General features: G+C 38.4%; 2 protein-coding genes across 2 annotated transcripts; one reads left to right on the top strand and one right to left on the bottom strand.

Moving 5' to 3' along the window:
- Positions 1 to 13,109: 13,109 nt before the first annotated feature.
- LOC134825704 (SUMO-conjugating enzyme UBC9-A-like) lies at positions 13,110 to 16,356 on the top strand. Its single transcript, XM_063837910.1, has 4 exons — positions 13,110 to 13,261; positions 13,379 to 13,513; positions 13,779 to 13,855; positions 15,488 to 16,356. Exons 1-4 carry the CDS (start codon positions 13,123 to 13,125, stop codon positions 15,611 to 15,613), a joined length of 477 nt encoding a protein of 158 aa, XP_063693980.1. The 5' UTR covers positions 13,110 to 13,122; the 3' UTR covers positions 15,614 to 16,356.
- An 809-nt stretch (positions 16,357 to 17,165) lies between these two features.
- On the bottom strand, positions 17,166 to 19,580 carry LOC134825703 (ADP-ribosylation factor 4-like). The gene is made up of 4 exons (XM_063837909.1): positions 19,499 to 19,580; positions 19,166 to 19,356; positions 18,203 to 18,400; positions 17,166 to 17,977 (listed from the first exon to the last, which is right to left on the bottom strand). Exons 1-4 carry the CDS (start codon positions 19,563 to 19,565, stop codon positions 17,891 to 17,893), a joined length of 543 nt encoding a protein of 180 aa, XP_063693979.1. The 5' UTR covers positions 19,566 to 19,580; the 3' UTR covers positions 17,166 to 17,890.
- Positions 19,581 to 20,591: the final 1,011 nt, after the last annotated feature.

Below are 20,591 nucleotides of genomic sequence, written 5' to 3'. Positions count from 1 at the left end.
AGCTTTTGATACCGTGAAAAGGGACCCACTATCATCAATGTTTTGAAGGATGCTGGTTGTTCGGAGGACGACATTCGCTTAGTTCAATACCTTCTATCGAATACTCTCCTTAGAGTCCGTGTTAACTCCTCACTGTCGGAAGAGTTTGAAAGTTTACTCGGAGCCTTTCAAGGTGACAGTTTATCTGGAAAGCTATTCACACTTATTCTTGCAGCAGCCTTACACCACCTCAGAGCTGGTATCTGGGAGACCAACACCCACCAGTATCAGAACTAGGTTTTCCAACTGAGTGGAATATTCAGACGATTGTGACTTTGCTGACGAGGACATCGAGAAACGGAGAATTTTCCTTCCTACAGTGAAGGAGATTCTCAAAGACTGAACCTCCAAGTAAATGAAAGTAAAACTGAATTCAGTACCTTCTACCTGGCGAAAAAATCTGATAAAGACACAAACGTCAGCCATTAGCTAATAACGAATCCATGGCGAAGTAACAAGTCACTAGTTCCTTACTCTGTACTGAGTAGGACCATTCAAAGAAGGAGAATCCCTAGCTGAGATTGCTTTAAGAACTTTGGAAAAGTTGGTTGTCCGTAAGAAAATTTCCCTTGAAAGAAAGCTGAGGTTATATGATGCTCAAGGTTGTATCGTTATTGATTGACAACTCAAATAGTTGGGAGTCCTAAGAAAGCAACCAGGGAGAAAATGGACACACTCCTTCGTAGACACCTCAGGTCCATTTTAAACATCAAATGGCCTAAAGGTATGATAAGCATCAAAGCATTGTAGGAAAGGGTGCAAAGTTGAAAAGTGATCCAAGCGTATTGAACACCAGTGGTGGAAGATGTTTGGACACATTCTCAGGAGTATGGAGAACACCCCAGCCCAAACGGCTTTCTCTTTTGCTATTGAATCAGATAATTTATTCATTGGTAGATTGGGGGAGACCTAGAATGAACTTGTTATCGGTTTTAAGAAGTGATTTAAGTAGTAGAAATTTGCAAATGGACAACTTGCATGAATTGAACGAAATTAGAGATATAGCTGCATGCAACAGATGTTGGGAAAATCTTTTTCAAGGGTACAGTTACCGCATTAAAGGTATTTTTAAGAATCATTTTTGTCGGTAAGATCCTGTTTTATAATAATAATAATATATTGTAATTACTATATCAATATGCTATAATTGAAATGAAAGTGTCACTGTTTTCAAAAATCTATCCGTCAACTGTCAAGGGTGTTTAGTGTCTTCAAAACTCGTGATAGGACCGTAATGACTACCCTATATAAGTCTTTGGTCAGAAGCCTATTAGAGTACTGTTGTCCGCTGTGGGACCCTGTTGAGGTGACAGTGACACAGATCCAGCTTTTGGAGGGGGTCCAGGCGAACAGTCACCGATCGTATATGCGGTCTGGAAAATATGAACTACTGGGAGAGGCTTTCACATCTTGATCTAAAGCTATGTCACTGCAGCGCAGAAAGGGAACGGTACACTATTCTGATGATGTGGAAGATCCTTCACAATGTGTCCCCAATTGCAGCAATATAAGGTTCACAAAAACATCCAGATATGGTACCCGAGCAATCATCCCTTCCCTGTCTAGGTTTAGTTCCTCGAGCAACCAGACACTCTATGACAGCTCATTTGATGTAAGAGGACAAAACTGTGGAACAAAGTGCCTGATAATATTAAAGCTGAAGCTACGTTTGAGTCGTTTAAATTTAGTTTGTCCAAGTTTATTGCTTTAAAAAACCGACAACCCCCCGCTTCCGGTTATAGCTGCAGGGGGTCTAATTCCCCTGTAAACTACTCCCCGAGGGGGTCAAAAATCTGTGACCCTTCCTGCTACGAGGTTAAACACAACCAAAGAAACCCAAAGTAAGTAACTGTTTTATACTTACCCTTTTAAATTTGCAATTAAAATAGATGGAAAAAATATGTTTAAAATTGCAAATATTATAAAATCAAATTTTTCGCGAATCTTTATCGGGGTTTATTTTTTTGAACTTATATATTAAGCCTGAGCCCCTAGATAGGAACCACAACGGGACCAGGGCAATGAGCTGTAACGGGAAACCATTGACTTATATTTAAAACGTATTTACTTAAATCTTTAAAAACAAAAGCTTTCTTGATAAATATGATTAAATATTAGTTTTAAATGTTCCCCACCTCCCATTTTTTCTTTTACATTGTTAATGGCCCAATAAAACCCGGACTAATAAAACCCCGGCGCACCTACTTCAAAAAAAATGTAAACGAGTAACACCCGGCCGTCAGCATATACCACAGTTAAAATGTTGCGATTGAAATCTAATTTACTGGACGGTGCTTATGTCAACCTATAATTTTGTAGGTTTACAACCTACCACTACCAGGACGCGCGCCGAGTTGGACTCGTCGACGGTCGACGTCGACGGTCCAATATATGGAACAAATAGTTTACAGTATCACCCCGTTAACCTATCATTCCGCCATATTTTCAATCAATGTGTTTATAAACATAAACATTAACATTTAACATACGTCATACATGTAATAAACCGATAAACGTAAACATCAAACATGGGTTTTCATTGTATCATTTGATTGATTGGGAACCAGCTTTGTTTAACTGGGTAATGTTTACTCAAGAATTTTATACATACAATAAGATATACAATAATTAGATAACTAAATCCGCGAATAAGAATTTCATTTAATTATTGAATACATGCGCTGCTTAGATAAATGCAATGCCTAGCAACCAACTCTTGCACTAAAAATTAGCTTTAAAACAGTCTGAAGACTATCCAGTCCTGTATAGAAAGTTATAAGCCTAGTAGGCACCCGCTTAGCACTAACTAATACTTCACTCACACCGAAAAACAAGCATTATCACACATGTACGATAAGTACACTCAATTGCGACTACAGCTGAATATCTGTCCCCTCCCTTAATGTAAAACTTTTTGTCAGGCTCTCGCTAAAGCTTTAGCTCTCATGCTGGCAATCAGCTCCTTTCGGGCTTCCCGCTGCTCCAGTGATCGGTCAGGGCTCAAAACACAGTCTTAAACTTGGCTGATTGTCGCAATTTCCGAGCGTTTGCTAAGATTTGATGTACGATCAAGGAGCTGGTCAGGCAGACTTTCACTGGGAGAGTACAGGTAAAGTTTTCTTCTTGCCGAGTCGCTCTACTTCCACCTTCGGTTTCTGCCCGAGTTTCCTCTAAAACCTAGCCGATTCTCCCCTCTAACTCTTCCTGCTCCTCCTCCGGCAAACCGAAAACAAGAAGATTTCGACTACGGTCCTCTTCTGCGACTACGGTCCTTCACAACATTTTTTAGGGCTTCTGGCAGATAACTGGGGCATTACCGTCTGTGAATTGCTGACAATTGCCTGAAAGTCTTAATCTCCTCTTTAACTGAATCAGCGACTGAGGTTTCCACGATTTTCTTCATAGATTCCAGTTTCTCGGACTTACACTGAGAGAGCTCCTGCTGAACGCGGATGAGAGTTCCTGGTTCTGAATCAACTTTGCCTGAAGAGTTGTGCAGCAATTTCGGTACGACTCCATGCACAGTTTCCATTAATAGCCTAGGTACTCATAAAGACCGACTACAAATGCCAACAAGTTCTGGCTTATTCACTGAGTGCGCAAACGTCGGATCTGCTATGTCTGTCTGTTTTCCGTACGGTTTGCCAAAGTTCCCGCAACTGCTCTTTGCTCCAAGAATAAATCTCTTCCACCTGTATTAATACTTTCCAAGTCCATCTTTTCCATGATTACAGTTAAAGTTACACAACAAGACGAGCGACAGGCTGAGCGGTGTCGTGGATAACAGTAGAGATAAGCCCTGCGATAAGAGAGCAACAAATCAGCAGCAAATGTGAATGTGCTATTACTGAACTATCACGTCGTTCACTATATATAATGACTAAGTGGCCACGATATACAGCCATGCACTCGTAAGCGGCAGGTTTACAACGTGCAACGTATGACAACTAGGTTTTCAGGTAAAATTGAAATCAGCTGCACATATTTTAAATTAATGCTCTAACCATAATTAAAACCAAAGCCCTTGCGTTTGCAGTGGCGCGCGCCCGCCATCCAGCAATAAAAGTTATCTACTTATATATTGTATATATTAATTTTTGAAATGTGAAACAAGCGCGCCTGCAGTGGCTTTACCTGGGGACCTCAGGCTATATGTTCATAAACATATATGTTCCGCCGAATAGAGATTCGCGGAATGACAGGGCTGAGCGCGCCCAGTAGCAGTGGCGCGAAAGCACATAACATGGCCTAGTTAAAAAGTATATAAGTATTTTATACAAAACAATTTTCAGATCATCCGCAATGCAATTTGCAATATTTTTGGATAAAACTAATAAATGATAAAAACCAAATTGTTTATAGTACGTTTATTAAATTTAAAAATTATTTCATCATTTTTTAAAAGCTGCAGACACAGGGAGACTAAAGCTTGCAAAAAATTGCTGCTGACTGCTGCTGACTGCGGCTAACTGCTGCATGAAATGGCGCGCGCCGGCGCGCGTGATAGCAGCAGTTAACATTGTATCACGTTGTGACCCCCACGGTCGTTTCACTAAAGTGTAGTTTTACGATGCAGGGGGTTGCTCTAACCAGAGCCCTCTCGCTTGCAGTAGCAAGCGCGTCACGCAGTACGCGTAGACACATGGCTATGTGAAATGCAGGGGGGAGTTTTTACGATACAGGGGGGTCATATAGATACAACGTATGACGAAGTTAGCAGCAGTCAGCAGCAGTAGCACAGCAGTCAGCAGCAGTGTTTTGCACTTTAGTGTCCCTGTGCAGATGATTTTTAAATTAATTTCTTTCGGACGCCGCGCACACTAAAATTTGTTAAAAAATCTTAACGATTGTAAAATGCTTGTAATATATGTGTTTTTAATTATTAAAACCGTTGACGGATGTTAAATTTCTTTGAAAGTAGCGCGCGCCGCTTGTTTCTCGTGGCAATTGCTACGAATAGCGCGCGCCGGGCGTAGTTTGGTATCATCGTGGGACCCCACGGTCGCTTCACTAAAGTGGGGGAGCCGCGCACTTCGTGCGCGGCGGGTCAGACAACGTTGACAAGGGCTAGTCTATTAACAATCGACAAAAAACCGTTGACAAGTCCAACGCGGCGCGCGTAGTCGTGGTTATAAACACACAAAAAGAATCGAGCGCTACCTAAATCTTTTTAGAAACTGTCGATCCGTCTTCAGACATTTTATTATCCTTGACGCATCTTCCAACTTATTAAGCATTAAGCAGGGGTGGAATACACGATTTCAAGACATGTGATGCTAATGAAAGTAAAGTACACAAATATTATCGAGGCTTTTATCTAAACTGGGTCGCCACTGGCCACGAAGGAATCACTGGGTCTTCAGAAGGATTTGTCTTCAGCCATTTCTTATCAAGTGAAGAGTACCGGCTTGGTGCTTACCATATCATAATTAATTATGGTATCACCACAAATAGCTCAGGTGAACAACGTTTCTGGAAGCTTGCTTTGGCTGAGCTTTTTCAGATGTTTGGGATCCATATTTGCCAATTAGTTTTACATTTGATAAGACCTTTCTTGACATAAGGGTTTCACACCCTGATGATTACTTACCAAACAGGACAAAAACTCTTCAAGAAGTATACGAAGAGAACGAGAAGGAGAAGATAGGATGAGTACTTGGAGAGAGTGTTGAATGTGGAGAAGGCCACCTTCACCCCAGCTGTATTTCTCACATCTGGAGGCATGTCCAAAGAGTGTAAGCGTTTGTCAACAGATTAGGCGGACCTCATAGCCAGGAAAAAGAAAGAGAGATATTGCATGTGGTAAGGCACGTGAAAGGACAAGAAGAAGATTTGCAATGTTAGAACAGTGCTCATTGCTTCTAACGAGATTATAGAGTCAAAAAATGGACATAATTTAATTATAATTCTATACACTATACAGTTGACATAGTTGACGAAACAAATGGACAATAAATACCAGAAGAAGTCTCTTACAACCTGCCCCTGTGATGGAGTAGATGTGTATATAATATTTGATTGTTGACATTTCATATAATTTTGGTAGCAGTGAATAATTTCCGTTACCTGTGATGTGTGCTCTGCCATTGCATCACTTGATTAAATTGAATATATATTATTTGACCTTTGAAAGCATTTAACTATATGTATATTATACTGTTTGACACACTCTTTCTATCAAAGCATTTAACTTGGCTAAGGTACAAATGCAAATGCAAACCTTCATAGCTGTTGGATACCAACACAGCCACTCTGGTCTCTATCTACAGCATACTGTTCTTCTGGAGGTCTAACTCAAGGCTTGCATGGTGCAAATTGCACTGGCAAGGGTTATATATTAGGTTGGGGATCAGCAACGCAACGAGCTACATTCACTAGGATTAAACAAATTTGGATTGTTGCAATGTTACCTGATCTAAGTTTGGCATTATCTGTATGACAATCTTGTATTTAGCACTTGGCTGTGACTCTCACCAGGACTCCATATTTGATGTTGTTTTCAATTAGGGGTGTTGAACCAGATTACGACTTAACGTATACGGTGATGGCGTTTTGGACCATATCATATAAATGTACAAGCATGAGGGAGTGATAGGCCCAGTGGCTAAAAGTGCGGAATTTAAGAATCTAATTCTAGTCATAGTATTTTCCATAGCCACCAACTGATTTTTGTCAAAAAAATGTAAATTAAATTATAATTAGTTGCTCTCAAGGGTTCTTAAGACGTCGAAGCCAGCGCATTACACATGGTAAGATCTAGCTAGATACTTGTAGATTCTTGGGACAAAAAACGCTCGACAAATATTCCTGGAAAGTGGAATTCCCAGTAATTCTTCATTCTCAGAAATCTACAGAAATCTATGACTAGTTTTTCTAGTCGTGACTTGTTTCTAGTCGAGCATTTTGCAGGAATGCTCTAAAAAAGTTCCATGCGATTATAATACAGGGTGGGCCAAAAGTCAGTGTGCAAACGTTGGCCTTAATAGCTCAGTCACTGAGTGCCCAATTGAAATACTTCCTTCTGGTATGACTTAGTACCACCACTGGATCGAGGAATTTGTCATCAAAGCTAAATGTTATTGAATTGTGTTTGGCCATTCGAATTACGTTTGTCCTGAAAGAATTAGAACTGTAGCTCTCAGATGACCGAGATATGAAGCATAACGAGTTTATTCATTACGTGTGATCAGGTGATTGGTTTACCTAATCACGTGATAAGGTGATCCCGTTAACTACCCCGTTAAACATTATGGGAATTGTTAAGGGTGCCCAATTAAGGTGTCGTGTCATGGTGTCACATAATCACCCAGTCAATTTTGTTAACGAGATACACAAAATACTTGATAACTTCGTCATTTCTAATCCGTTTTGCCTCATGTTTTCAGATCATATGCAACATTTGATAATCTACCGTCTCTGAAAAAATTAGGCGTTCAGCATGTTCAGAGAAAACAATATAGGGTTTTAATATTGAATGGGCGTGGTCTAAATATATTCGAATTTTCAAATTTTGACGACGGAATCCTCGAACCAGTAAGTACAGTATGCCAGCTGCAAAGCAACAGCTCTCAAATATAAAACACGGCGGAGTATAAGACCCAACAATTGCACACCTGACTTTTGGCCCACCCTGTAGATATAAATATTACACTCTTGAACATGACCACATGGCTTAATAGGTTAATGCTTAATATCCGCCAATCTGCTGGGATGCGAGTTCTGAACTCGCAGATGTAATTTTATTCCCACTTTTTTGGCATTAGGAATACCAAGAAAAACTAATAATACCTCAGTAATAAATCAGCGAAGCACAAGACAGATGGTATGGAATTGGAGGTGAAACATAATGAAATAGTCACCCGGCCGAAAAATGTATGGTCGTTTTAAAAATACATAATATTGTCTTTTTTTATTTCCAGACTGGATTCCTAGTCAATTTTTAAGTTATACAATGGGGGGGATAGGGTTTTTATAATTGCCCACTTTTTTAGGATTGATCCTCACACTGCTTATCTCACTTTGACAATTATATATCGTTTTTAACTAGTCCATGCAGCTAAAAACGAACAGCTCAACTGTACACAGATCACTCTAGCAACTAGCTACCGTCCATCTCCAAAGATAACTTATTATAGTAGATTGAAAATGTTTGATAACTCTTACACTTGATTAGAATTTAGAATATTATAATTAAAATTTGTACCTCATAGAATTTAGAATGAGAAAATTGAGATTAAACTAGTACTTACTATAATAGGCTAGCGGTTTTGCATAGGTTGATTAGCCTTATTTACATTATGTTGTTATCTTTCATAAGTTTGACTTTAACGATCTATTTATCAGGAATATGTCATGATCACCAGAAGGCACTCCTTTCTATACCGTGTAATCATATTAACGAATATGAATTCCTTTTTACTCCATGAACTTAATGTTAAATTCAACTAAAACACTAGTGATTGGGGTTGTCTGCTGGTATAGTTACTGTTTTGGGCAGCTATTGGATCAAAAAATGGTTGTACAACGAAGAGACAAGCACTATCAATGATCCACAGAAACCAAACAAGAGGGGTTAACGTCTTTTACCTTATTCTTTTCCATTCTGACATTTCGATGGCTAACAAGAAACGTTTTCTTAAATTTTTAAGAATCACTTTATTTACAAACGTGTGATGTTTTTACTTTCCTCAGAAAAGAAGCCAGATAAGAAGACTTCTGTACCAGCAGTGGATTATTCCAAGCTAGCACCAGCCATCAGTACTCGAAACCCTCAGCTGGGAGTCTTACTAAGTTTATCAACGAAAAGAGCGCTTTTAAAGAAGAACAGGTTTTTTTTATTTGGCTTTACTATAGCTTAAGTATGGTGTAGGAAAATAGCTACAATTTATCACCATAACTAAGACTATTAGGAAGTTAGGACCATTTAGGGATAACTTTTCCCCATCTATAATATGGTTTTTGGGGCCAAGCCTCGAAAAGTCATTAGGGACGATTAGAAATTAAGATTACTTTATAATATGCCAGGGCCCTGGCAGGGTCGTGACCGAATTCATAACTGACCATCCTTCCGAATATTTAGTCTAGGTCTCTAGGTTCGTTTGTTACATTCACAAACTTATTTTACTTAATTTTTGGGTGCAACCACTGTTTTGTATGCTGAACAGAACAAAATCAATTTCTTGCGTAGGCCTGAGAATTAGAGATTAAAATGAAATGCGACAACTTATATGAAAACACTGAATCGTTATATGGAGTGGCCGCCCACTGAAGAAATGCGGCCGCATTTCTTGTTAATGTCGAAGCGTGATTTATATATCATAACTTTTTTTAAATGTAAAAGTGCTTTTTGCTATAATTTTAAATGTACTTATAATTACATGCACTCTAATGCCATGTAATTGCACATACTTGCGCTTGCCTAAGTATGTGATAACAACTGTTTAGACTTACTAAAATAATAATATAATATTATATTAGTTTTATATATATATATAAATAGCTATATATAGCTCTGTTATTGTTGTTTTTACAGGAGCATCTCAAGAAGTCTGGGTGCCTGCTAAATGTAATCACTGTATTGTGGGCAAACGAGCAATCCTGACATCAAGTTCGTTTGTTACAAATCGTTACAAACTTATCAACTAATCCTGATATGCTTCAAGAGTTTGTTAAGGTAAGAGAAATTTCAGTGACAGTTTTCAGACTTTCAATGACATAGATTGTTCAAGTGGCAAGAAATCAATGTTGCTAGTTATATTATTACCAATACTTAATCCAATATTGCTGTACATGTTCTTTAGTTGTTCATGGCACATTATATACACATTTATAACAGCCAATCTCACGGTACAAGTCTAATCTTACACTGCAAACTTACCCATCCTCCATAGGCACTATACGTGTAGAGAGTGAAATCTTTTGACTGGTAGCACCCGCGTAACTTCACCCTGAATACACCTAAAGTTCACCCTAAATAGCACTTACCTTTCACCCTTAATAGCACCTAAAGTTCACCCAAATAGCACTTACCTTTCACCCTAATAGCACTTACCTTTCACCCTAAATAGCACTTACCTTTCAACCTAATTAGCACTTACCTTTCACCCTAAATAGCACTTACCTTTCACCCTAAATAGCACTTACCTTTCACCCTAAATAGCACTTACCTTTCACCCTATATACACTTACCTTTCACCCTAATAGCTCTTACCTGTTCAACCTAAATAGCACTTACTTTCACCCTAAATAATCACTTACCTTTCACCCTAAATAGCACTTACCTTTCACCCTTATAGCACTTACCTTTCACCCTAAATAGCACTACCTTTCACCCTAAATAGCACTTACCTTTCACCCTAAATAGCACTTACCTTCACCCTAAATAGCACTTACCTTTCACCCTGAATAGCACCTAAAGTTCACCCTAAATAGCACTTACCTTTCACCATAAATAGCACTTACCTTTCACCCTAAATAGCACTTACATTCACCCTTGAATAGCACTAACCTTTCACCCTAAATAGCACTTACCTTTCACCCTAAATAGCACTTACCTTTCACCCTGAATACACTAACCTTTCACCCTAATAGCACTTACCTTTCACCCTCGATCTTACTTTAAACTCCCCCTATCTTGCACTGTAAGTTCACTCCTTATATTTCATTGTTGACGTGCACCCCCAATCTTGTACAAGATAACACCTTAATATTAGTATCGCGAGTTTACACCCCAATCCTGCAATGTAACTCTCTCCCACACAATAATCTTAATTATTATATCAATATCCCACTAGCCTGTTATACCACCTCCAGACAGGGACAAAAGGATTCGCGCATGTACGAAATCGCGAAATTTCCCATTCTCCGCCGACAAATTTTATGTATAGTTTAATGTATAGCCTGTTAAATTTCGCGGTATCGCGAAATTTGGCCAAAAATAATCGCGAAATCCTTTTGTCCCTGCCTCCAGATGTACTATGTACATCTCACATTGTACAATGTACCTACAAAATGTACATTATGAGATATAATAAAAAATCAATATCCCACCAGCCTGTAATTACCACTTCTGTGTGAAGCGCTTTGCGCAGGAGCAGGAAGATGTTGAAATACTGCGAAATATTCTAAACCTCCTGGTGAACATCACCTCTCACCAGGACATCATCATTTCTGAATACAACCTCAGAGCTATTCCTCAGATACTGTCACTCTATACACCTCAAATCAATGTAAGTTTGTGTATGAATTTTAAACCCCAGTGCTTCACCAAACACTTTTTTGCAGATGTCAAATTTGCCGAAGTTAAATTAAACAGTGTGTGACTGTGAGCAAAATGATAAAAATAATAGACTGACCTATTTTACCAGGGGGCTTGAAGTCAAATATAATGTTTCGATAATGTTTATTATAAAATATATTTCAGTATCAATACGACATAGTGTTAAGTTGCCTGAAGATACTCATCAACATGACCTGCTCTGATATGGTGTTTGATTTAACTCTTGTGAGTTCGTATTGCACCTTTTTTAAATTGATTAAAACTGAAATATACAAATATTGAATACTTCGCGTCGCTTATTATTTTAATGACTAGCTATTCTGGGGCTGAAACTTACACATGATACCACTACTCGCACCTTGTCACATATTAAGGTTGTAAAATGAGAGCCTGCACCAGTGATCGGACCGGGCACGGGCCAAGGAGATTATCTCTTGCCGTGATGTTATCGGCCGGTAATATAATTAATCTTAAACTGTCGGGAGAGTTGTTTCACTTCCAGCATTCCCTCTCAATTTCAAAATTGTGGAAATAATTTAGATGATTTTCAATCAGAGATATAATTTCCTTGCCAAATATTAAAGATTTTAGGCCGTGGCTAGGGGGGGGGGGGCATTTTTGAGCTGGGACCCCGGCCGATCACTGAGTTCACATGCTACAGTTAGAATCTTTTGCGATTCTTTCTTGCAGTACTAAGAACGTTCAACTCCAGCATTATCTTCAGGTGTACATGGACGAGTATACATTTGCTACAACGGTTTGTAAAAACATTGCTATTATTCTCCGTGTTTCTACACTTTGAGAATTATCCCTTAAGTCTGGAACTCTGAAACACGTCAGTGACTTTAGCGACTGGTGATATTGTATTACGAATAAACCCTTAAGAATTATAGTTCTGTTCACCAGGGCAGAGGGCTTGCAACAAAATACATAATTTATATTTGGTAATTCGTTTTTAATAAGAAACTCATTTTTTGTATCGCTAAGTTTACTACTGTTAAATTGTAGTACTTACAAAATTGTTATTTTCAGACTGTAAATTTGACGACGAACTAATGCGAGGTATTGGCACGGTTTTATCCAGTAGTGAAGATAACGATAACCTCGAAATTGCTAATCAGATATATCGCCTAATATCCGATCACTGATAGTTTTTAGCTCACTCAATAAGATCACTTATCATTCAAGTTCAAGAGGGGTTGCTTCAAATTTTTAAATATTTCTAGGGGTGCATCCTATTTTATGGGGGTTCAGGGCGGGGGTTGCACCCCAATTATTGTAAAGTAAGCAACATAGATAAATTTTAAGGATGTTACACTAATTTGGGCATGCGTGTTTATTTATACATTTTATTTTGTGCCCGTTTTTTATTTTTATTGTCGAGTTTCAGTGTGCATTATGAATTTTTATAGTCAGGGTGGATAGACAATATCTGATTATTTTTATTATTATAGTGTGAAATGGGAAAAGGCAAAATCTATATTTAGATTTTTTATTACACTTAAATCAATGATCATTAATATCTAGTGTTGATAATTTACCTGATTTTAAATTTTATACAAATTTTTTCATCTGATCTTATCTGTTTTTTACTCGGTTTATTACCTTTGCATCGTTGCATCGTTTCATAAAATTAATAGCCTGGTGTCCCATTTTTAGCCTCCGTTTTGGGCGGCAAAATTTGTGCCATTTTCTTGTGAAAGGTTCTGAATTTCTACCAAAATAAATGATTTTACTGCGCGCTGAGACCAATTTAGCGGTAGCACGCTTGTTCTTTCTCTCTAACCCGCTGATTTTAGTAGGATATGACGGGTATAGCATTGGGTAGACTGCAAGAGGAACGAAAGGCCTGGAGAAAAGATCACCCATTCGGTTTCGTTGCCAAGCCAATTAAAAACAGTGATGGAACTCTGAATCTCATGAATTGGGAATGCTCCATACCAGGTAAAACCACTCCTTATTTCACCAGTTTTGTTTTGTTTTTGGTTAGTTGCTGTAATGTCTAAAATAGAATATTGCAGTTCTAGTACTTCAGCATCACATGATGTATAATGTATTCAGGTAAAAAGTCTACTGCGTGGGACGGTGGGTCGTACAAGCTGAGGATGATATTTAAAGACGATTACCCCACAACGCCACCCAAGTGCAAGTTCGAGCCCCCTTTATTCCACCCTAACGTTTACCCGTCTGGGACAGGTATGGTAGGAGGGAAATTAATTACAGTTTCTTAGCAACTACGGATATTATTTTATAAATCTGTACGACTATTTGTATTGTCGTACTCTGAATCTCTACCGATTAACATATTTCTTCACCGAAATAGTGTCCTGGGTGTGAACTTTGCTGTTAATTCATTAATTGTTCCTAGTTTGGGTAGTTTACAGTCTGGGGTTTCTTACATTTCACAAATCCCATACATTTAATTGAGATAATTAATTTATTTGAGATAATTACCCGACAGTGTGTTTGTCACTACTTGACGAAGAGAAGGATTGGAGACCAGCGGTGACAATCAAACAGATACTGCTCGGAATTCAGGTGAGGGAGAAATGTAGATTAAATCGAGATGCGCAATTGAAAAAGTCACCTACACCCAACCAGTTTTTCTGGGCAAGGGAAAGCTATAAAGTTTTGCTGTGATATGACGACTGATTTGGTAAGAGGGTTCCCACTGGTTCGATATCACGGCACATCACAAATGTCACTGAAGGCTATAGAATTCTCGATACAATGTGACCTGTACAATAGTTAGATGGGGATTTTCCACATTTAACGAAAGCTAGCCCGGGTTAGGGGTATGGAGTATTTGGATTTGGTTTAGGGAGAAAGCTTACCACATAGCTCCAGGATCGAGATCAGAATATACAGGGTGGCCCAGAGTAAATGACCACCCTGTATACCGGACAATTAGGCAGGGTGCCAAGATATGTGTTTGGATTAGCCTACTAGTGTAATTTGTGCACAATAGCTATTGTAACGTATAATAGTTATTATAATGTATTATTTAAGTGGCTTACTGAGATAAGAGGGGTATGAAATAGCTTACGAGGTATGTAACGATCCCACGTGGTAATGATTACCACATCGGGTGGGCGACAATTGACTCCCCGACAATTGACCCCCCGACAATTGACCCCCCGACAATTGACCCCCGACAATTAACCCCCCGACAATTAACCCCCCGACAATCGACCCCCCGACAATTGACCGTCCGACAATTGACCCCCCGACAATTGACCCCCCGACAATTGACCCTCTTACAATTGACCCCCAAAAATATAATTTAATACAACCCTGACCCTGACCCTGACCCTGACCCTGACCCTGACCCCAACCCTAACCCTAACCCTGACCCTAACCCTGACCCTAACCAGATTAATTTACCCCAGTTTAATTACATTTGTCGGGGGGTCAATTTTCGTACTAAGCCCTAGATTTCGCGACAATTGACCCCAGTGTAATTACATAGGGGGTCAATTGTCGGGGGGTTAATTGTCGGGGGTCAATTTTCGTACTAAACCCTAGATTTCGCGACAATTGACCCCAGTGTAATTACATAGGGGGTCAATTGTCGGGGGGTCAATTGTCGCGGTACCACCACATCATGGGGTGTGATGGGGGTTTAGAGAAGGCATCACTAGAGTCATAATTTGTGAACCCCACCAAATTTAAAATCTTAAGAACTACGAATAAGTTAGCCCGTTCCTAGTCGCGTATTATAGTCCGTTGCAACCCCTTTAAAAGTTACTGATTTATCCCATTGAATAACACCTATTAATAAACGATGATCCCCGTCCAGCCACAATTTGGTTAGTTAAAATCAGTATTTTAGAGAGGTATTAGAAAATCCTAATTATACACATGACTGAGCCCCCGGCCGACTGTATAATGACAGTCACTGAGTCACCAAAGATAAGGTTGGTGATAGCTCATATGTTACGTTACTAGTAACTAGTAACTTAGGGCAGGTGGTTTTGGGAATACTAATACGCTAGCGTGATTTGTAATAGTGATTGCGGAAGGGGAAAGGGCTTTAAAATTTTCAAATTTCTGTCTTATGCAATATGTGAACGGTCCCGTCAATAGTACATATGTGCATACTATCATCAGAACATATTCGATTTTATGTAAGAAGCGGTCCATACAACTCAATAACAAACATCCTCTCAGGATTTGCTCGACACCCCCAACATAAGAGACCCAGCTCAAGCAGAAGCCTACACCATCTTCACCCAGAACCGAGCAGAGTATGATAAGAGGGTCAGACAGCAAGCTGCCAAATTCACTCCTCGTTAAGTTCTCTCTCTCCAACGCCATCCTCAAATTCTCTCGCCTATACTCATTGCAAGTGGACGGAAGGAAGCGATTCCTTGTTTCAAATCTTCTTGAGCACGAAAGTTTCGGACTTGGAGAATGGAGACATGACTCCACTCAACATAGGACTGGAGTCGAGACTAACTTAATTTTAAATTCATACCCTGAGTTGGATGTGTCAGAGATTAACGTTTGCTGTGAGCTCCTTGCTTTTTATAAATTAACATTTTGATTTGCCATCGTAATAAAATATTTTAACAAAGTCAACATTTATTTTTGAATCTCAATCTCGAATTGATTAAATTAAGTTCACCTATGAGAATAATTTGCTAAATTAGCAATTGGCAATGCAATAATAGTCATCTTGTCCTTGATTTATCATAGCTTTTCTACATTAGCAATGGTGCTGCCATCTAAATACATTTTTAACTTGGTAACCTTGAAAGATTTTTCATCCAAACCGCCCCTTTTGATTCATTATTGGTTATTTGAAAGAAATTTCGGAGGTTTTTTCCTCACACGCCTAGCTGTGCGTTTGTGACAAAGTGGTAGGTGCTACTGTAAGCATAAGGAGGATACTGATAATGTGGCCTACAATTTGTCTGCTGCATCGTGTTCCATTCCCCGCTGCCAACATCTGCTTTACGGAAAATTTAAGAGATTGAACGTAGGGATACCTTGTATGTTAGCAATAGATATTTTCTTATTTTATTGCCAAGTTTTAACTGAATGCTTTTTGATTCTTCGTAAACAAACCCAATGTGCGAAATATTAGTCCAAATAATACCAAATCTTGTCAATAAATTCAAAATGAAATAAATTCAAATTGAAACTTACAATCAAACAGGAACATAAATCTGGGGTGCCGTTGTAAACACAATTTTCTCAGATTAAACATTAAAGCACGACATGTGACGTCACTACCCTAACTAACTGCTCGATTAGCTCAATTTGAATAAAACAGTAAGATTTCTAATTTCTCAGACGTGCACAGATCACAGCTGTTCTGGCCGGCTCTGTATCCGTGTCCACGTCTGATTATTGTCCATTCGATCCTGAATTCTAACTTACGGTCTTTGAAGGACCAGATCTTCTCTGACAGTTTGGTTCTATTTCGGTACCGCTTCAGGCGAAATGATGACATTTAAATGTTAGAGAGTCAGGCAGCTAATAATAACTGCTTGTAGGTTTATAACCTACCAAGACGCGCGCCGAGTTGGACTCGTCGACGGTCACTAATATTTGGAGCAAATATTTTACGAGTATCACCCGTAATATGGTTAACTAACTGCCAAATCCACTCCTCGTGGCCTACAATTTGTCTGCAGCAACGTGTTCCATTCCCCGCTGCCAACATCTGCTTTACGGAAAATTTAAGAGATTGAACGTAGGGATACCTTATATATATATATAATATATATATATGTTAACAATAGATATTTTCATGTTTTATTTCTAAGCTTTAACTAAATGCTTTTTGATTCTTCGTAAACAAACCCAATGTGCGAAATGTGAGTCCAAATAATACCACATCTTGTCATAAAATCAAAAATAAATAAATTCAAATTGAAACTTACAATCAAACAGAAACATAAATTGGGGGTGCCGTAGTAAACACAATTTTCGCAGATTAAAGCACGACATGTGACGTCACTACCCTAACTAACTGCTCGATTAGCTCAATTTGAACTTACAATGCGATAAACAAAACAGATCCCAGAATGTCTAATTCTAAAGTGAATAATGATTGTCCCGCCGTGCACTGCACTGAGCGGGCATTATTACATAATAAACCCTGAATATCAAATTTATTAATCTACATAGAATTATTATACAGATCGACATTGCGAAGAGCTCACCATGCTCTATTATTTTATAGATTTTATAGATTATCAAGTTCCTCATTTAAAGAAATCAGAACACTTCGCTTTAAACTTAGCATGGCCCACAAAAGTTAACGCTGTAAATCGTAAAAGGATGGCCTATCAAGAACGGTAACCCAACTACCAATGTGATACATTAATAGTTTCAACTAAATTCGTAAAAAGAGGGCAAATTGAGATGCTTACCGTAATTTAAGTTATTTAGTGATCCAAAGAGATAGTCTATTTAACTATTTAAGTATGATAAACTATAACATTCTTCTGAAAAAGAAAATCACGCTCAAACTAATCTGTTTTATCCAGGAATACAGTCTTCGGTTTAACAAACAAATGCGTTTCGGGGGCTTAGATTGCACTAATAGATAAAAGCTGTGATTTAGATTTTGGCCATTTCGGCGGAGAGCCAGTCCAATCCCTCGTAGAGACCGTCACCAGATGTTGCGCAGGTCGCTTGGGTGTGCCACTGAAATAATAAGGAATGAGTTAAAGTTAAATATATACGGGCTTGTTTTAAATTTGCAAACTACCATAACATCGGTACAAATATTTCTTGGGGCCAATAGGACGAAACTTGATGCCTTAAATTCGACTGAAATGATTTAACGTTATCTAGAGACCCGACTGTTGAGATCATTAAAAGTTTGAAGACGATCAAGTCTGAGTTAAACGTATTGAAATAGTGTCCTACCTGTCTGTTCTTCATTCCCTGGAGACCGAGTGCGTCAGCCACATCGGCAACAGAACAAGCTGAGGGAAGATCCTGTTTGTTGGCGAACACGAGAAGGATAGCGTCTCTCAGCTCATCTTCTTGGGTCATTCGTTCTAACTCCTCCCGAGCCTCTATTAAACGTTCTTTGTCGTTGCTGTCCACTACGAAGATGATTCCCTGGTGGGGTCAATGTGAGGAACTTTTTATTTTAAAAGGGAGGCTACACAGGAGGGTGTTATGAGATCACACCTCTATTATTCTCAAATCTACAGTTTGTGGACTTCTTCAGCACTTTCACAAAATACGAAACTTTTCAGTCGCAAGACGCAATCAACGGTGAGTTCTATTAAGTATAACCTAATAAGATTACGTGTACAGTTTCTATGTGGCATTGTTGTTTTAATATACAGCTATTCAATCAACACAATTAAACGTCTCAATAGACTCACGTGCGCGCGCTGACGCCTGTTATACAAAACGCCGTTTACATGCACTTTTCACAGATATTAGCAAAAAAGCACACCGTTTCAGCGTTCTACACTGACGCGCGCAGCGCTCCTGCACATTGATTTCTACAGCCTACATGAATTGGTACACTAGATGTCAGCCTTTCACTTCCGCCGAAATAAATACACATTTCCTTATCTATAATCTACTATGCATACTTGTATCGTATTCTGCACTATAAAAAACAAATCAACAACAAGCAAGCTATGACAATTATGAAAAACATGAGAATTTAATAGAATGTAACCTTACGTATCGTAACTACGCACATAGATAATAATAACTTATGGGGATTAAGACGTTTGAACCTTTAAAATGTTCGTTATATTCGGGCAAAAATCTAATAGTTTTCGGTATCAGTGATTTGAAAATTTAAAGTATTTAAGTACGTCACATTTCAACAAAATAACGCAAAACTTCTTCCTAAAACGTTACCTGAGTGTTTGTATAATAATGTCTCCAGAGAGGTCTGATCTTGTCTTGACCGCCGACATCCCACACTGTAAAACTGATGTTCTTATACTCCACGGTCTCTACATTGAAACCAATGGTGGGTATCGTGGTCACTACTTCTCCGAGTTTCAGCTTGTATAGGATCGTGGTCTTACCTGCTGCATCTAACCCCACTGAAAAGTGAAATTATCGTGTAAGGTTACAGATGATCTGTTTATAGGCTTAGGTTATTTTTGTAGGATTGAAATTTAACGAAATTATTTGTTACACAATATGATCTGATTAAACAGTGTAAAACTGACAATATAAACATACCCATGAGGATTCTCATGGCCTTCTTTCCGAAGAGCTTGTTAAATACTGTTGACAATGTAAGCCCCATCGCTAGAAAAGAGTATTTGTTCAATTTAGATGATCAATTTAATTCTACAACTGGTGTAAAAAGAATGTTAGAATGATACGTTCCCCACTTTCACAGTTTCACTAGGTACTTCTGCATGCTTTTATGGCAACAAAACATCAACAACCTAGTAACATAAAACATGTCCTCAGCGGTCAAACTAGTTGGTAATCTACTATCGTAGTCATTATCATTGGTAAACAATCAACATAAGTTGAAATTGAAATAGAAATTGGTAAATTTGTTTGACCACATGTAAAATCGTTACAACAGGTGAAACAAAGAGGGTGACCTATATGTGATATCATTGGTGGATCAATTGGCCGGTAGATAGATGGATAGAAAGGGCTATTAAAAAGTGCCATCTGTATTCAATATTAGTTGCCGATACTTTCTGTTATCTAGATACATTCAAATTGATAAGAAGATATACCAATCTTATCTGTAAAGGAGAATGCCAAAATTGTATTGATCGCGGATGACACTTTTCAACAGCCATTTCGATCCATGTCTACATTTTAGTATACCAATTCCATGTCTACATTTTAGTAGACCAATTCCATCAAAAGTAGATGATTATAAGAAGCAGTAAAACATAACTGTAAACAAATTCACACATTTAATTATAATTTCAAGTGGATCAAGCCATTGATAAAACCGTACAATTCACGAACAATTGAATTATATCGAATTGATAGCTGAATTAATGGTCAATTTGCTTCATCATGAATCATGATCCCAATTCTCTACAAAATAGCACAACTTACGAAAACAACGTTTTGTTCGAATGAACGATGAATATTTAAAACACACCTAACATCTTTTGACAATAAAAGGACTTGCAGTGGTATAACTAACTCGGTAAAATCAGATGTTTCACGTTTTAAAAAACGTGAAATCGGGTTTTGCGCATGTGTGTTAAATGAATGCAATATAAAAATCACTCGCATCGAATATTAAAACAAAAATTAAAACTAGTTAACACAACAAATGGACACTTATAATTTC

The sequence above is a fragment of the Bolinopsis microptera genome, unplaced genomic scaffold (genome assembly GCF_026151205.1).
Source record: "Bolinopsis microptera isolate Bmic1 unplaced genomic scaffold, MBARI_Bmic_1.0 sca21, whole genome shotgun sequence".
NCBI lineage: Eukaryota > Metazoa > Ctenophora > Tentaculata > Lobata > Bolinopsidae > Bolinopsis > Bolinopsis microptera.
The sequence above is the reverse complement of the archived record's forward strand: the minus strand, read 5'-3'. Positions and strand labels throughout refer to the sequence as shown.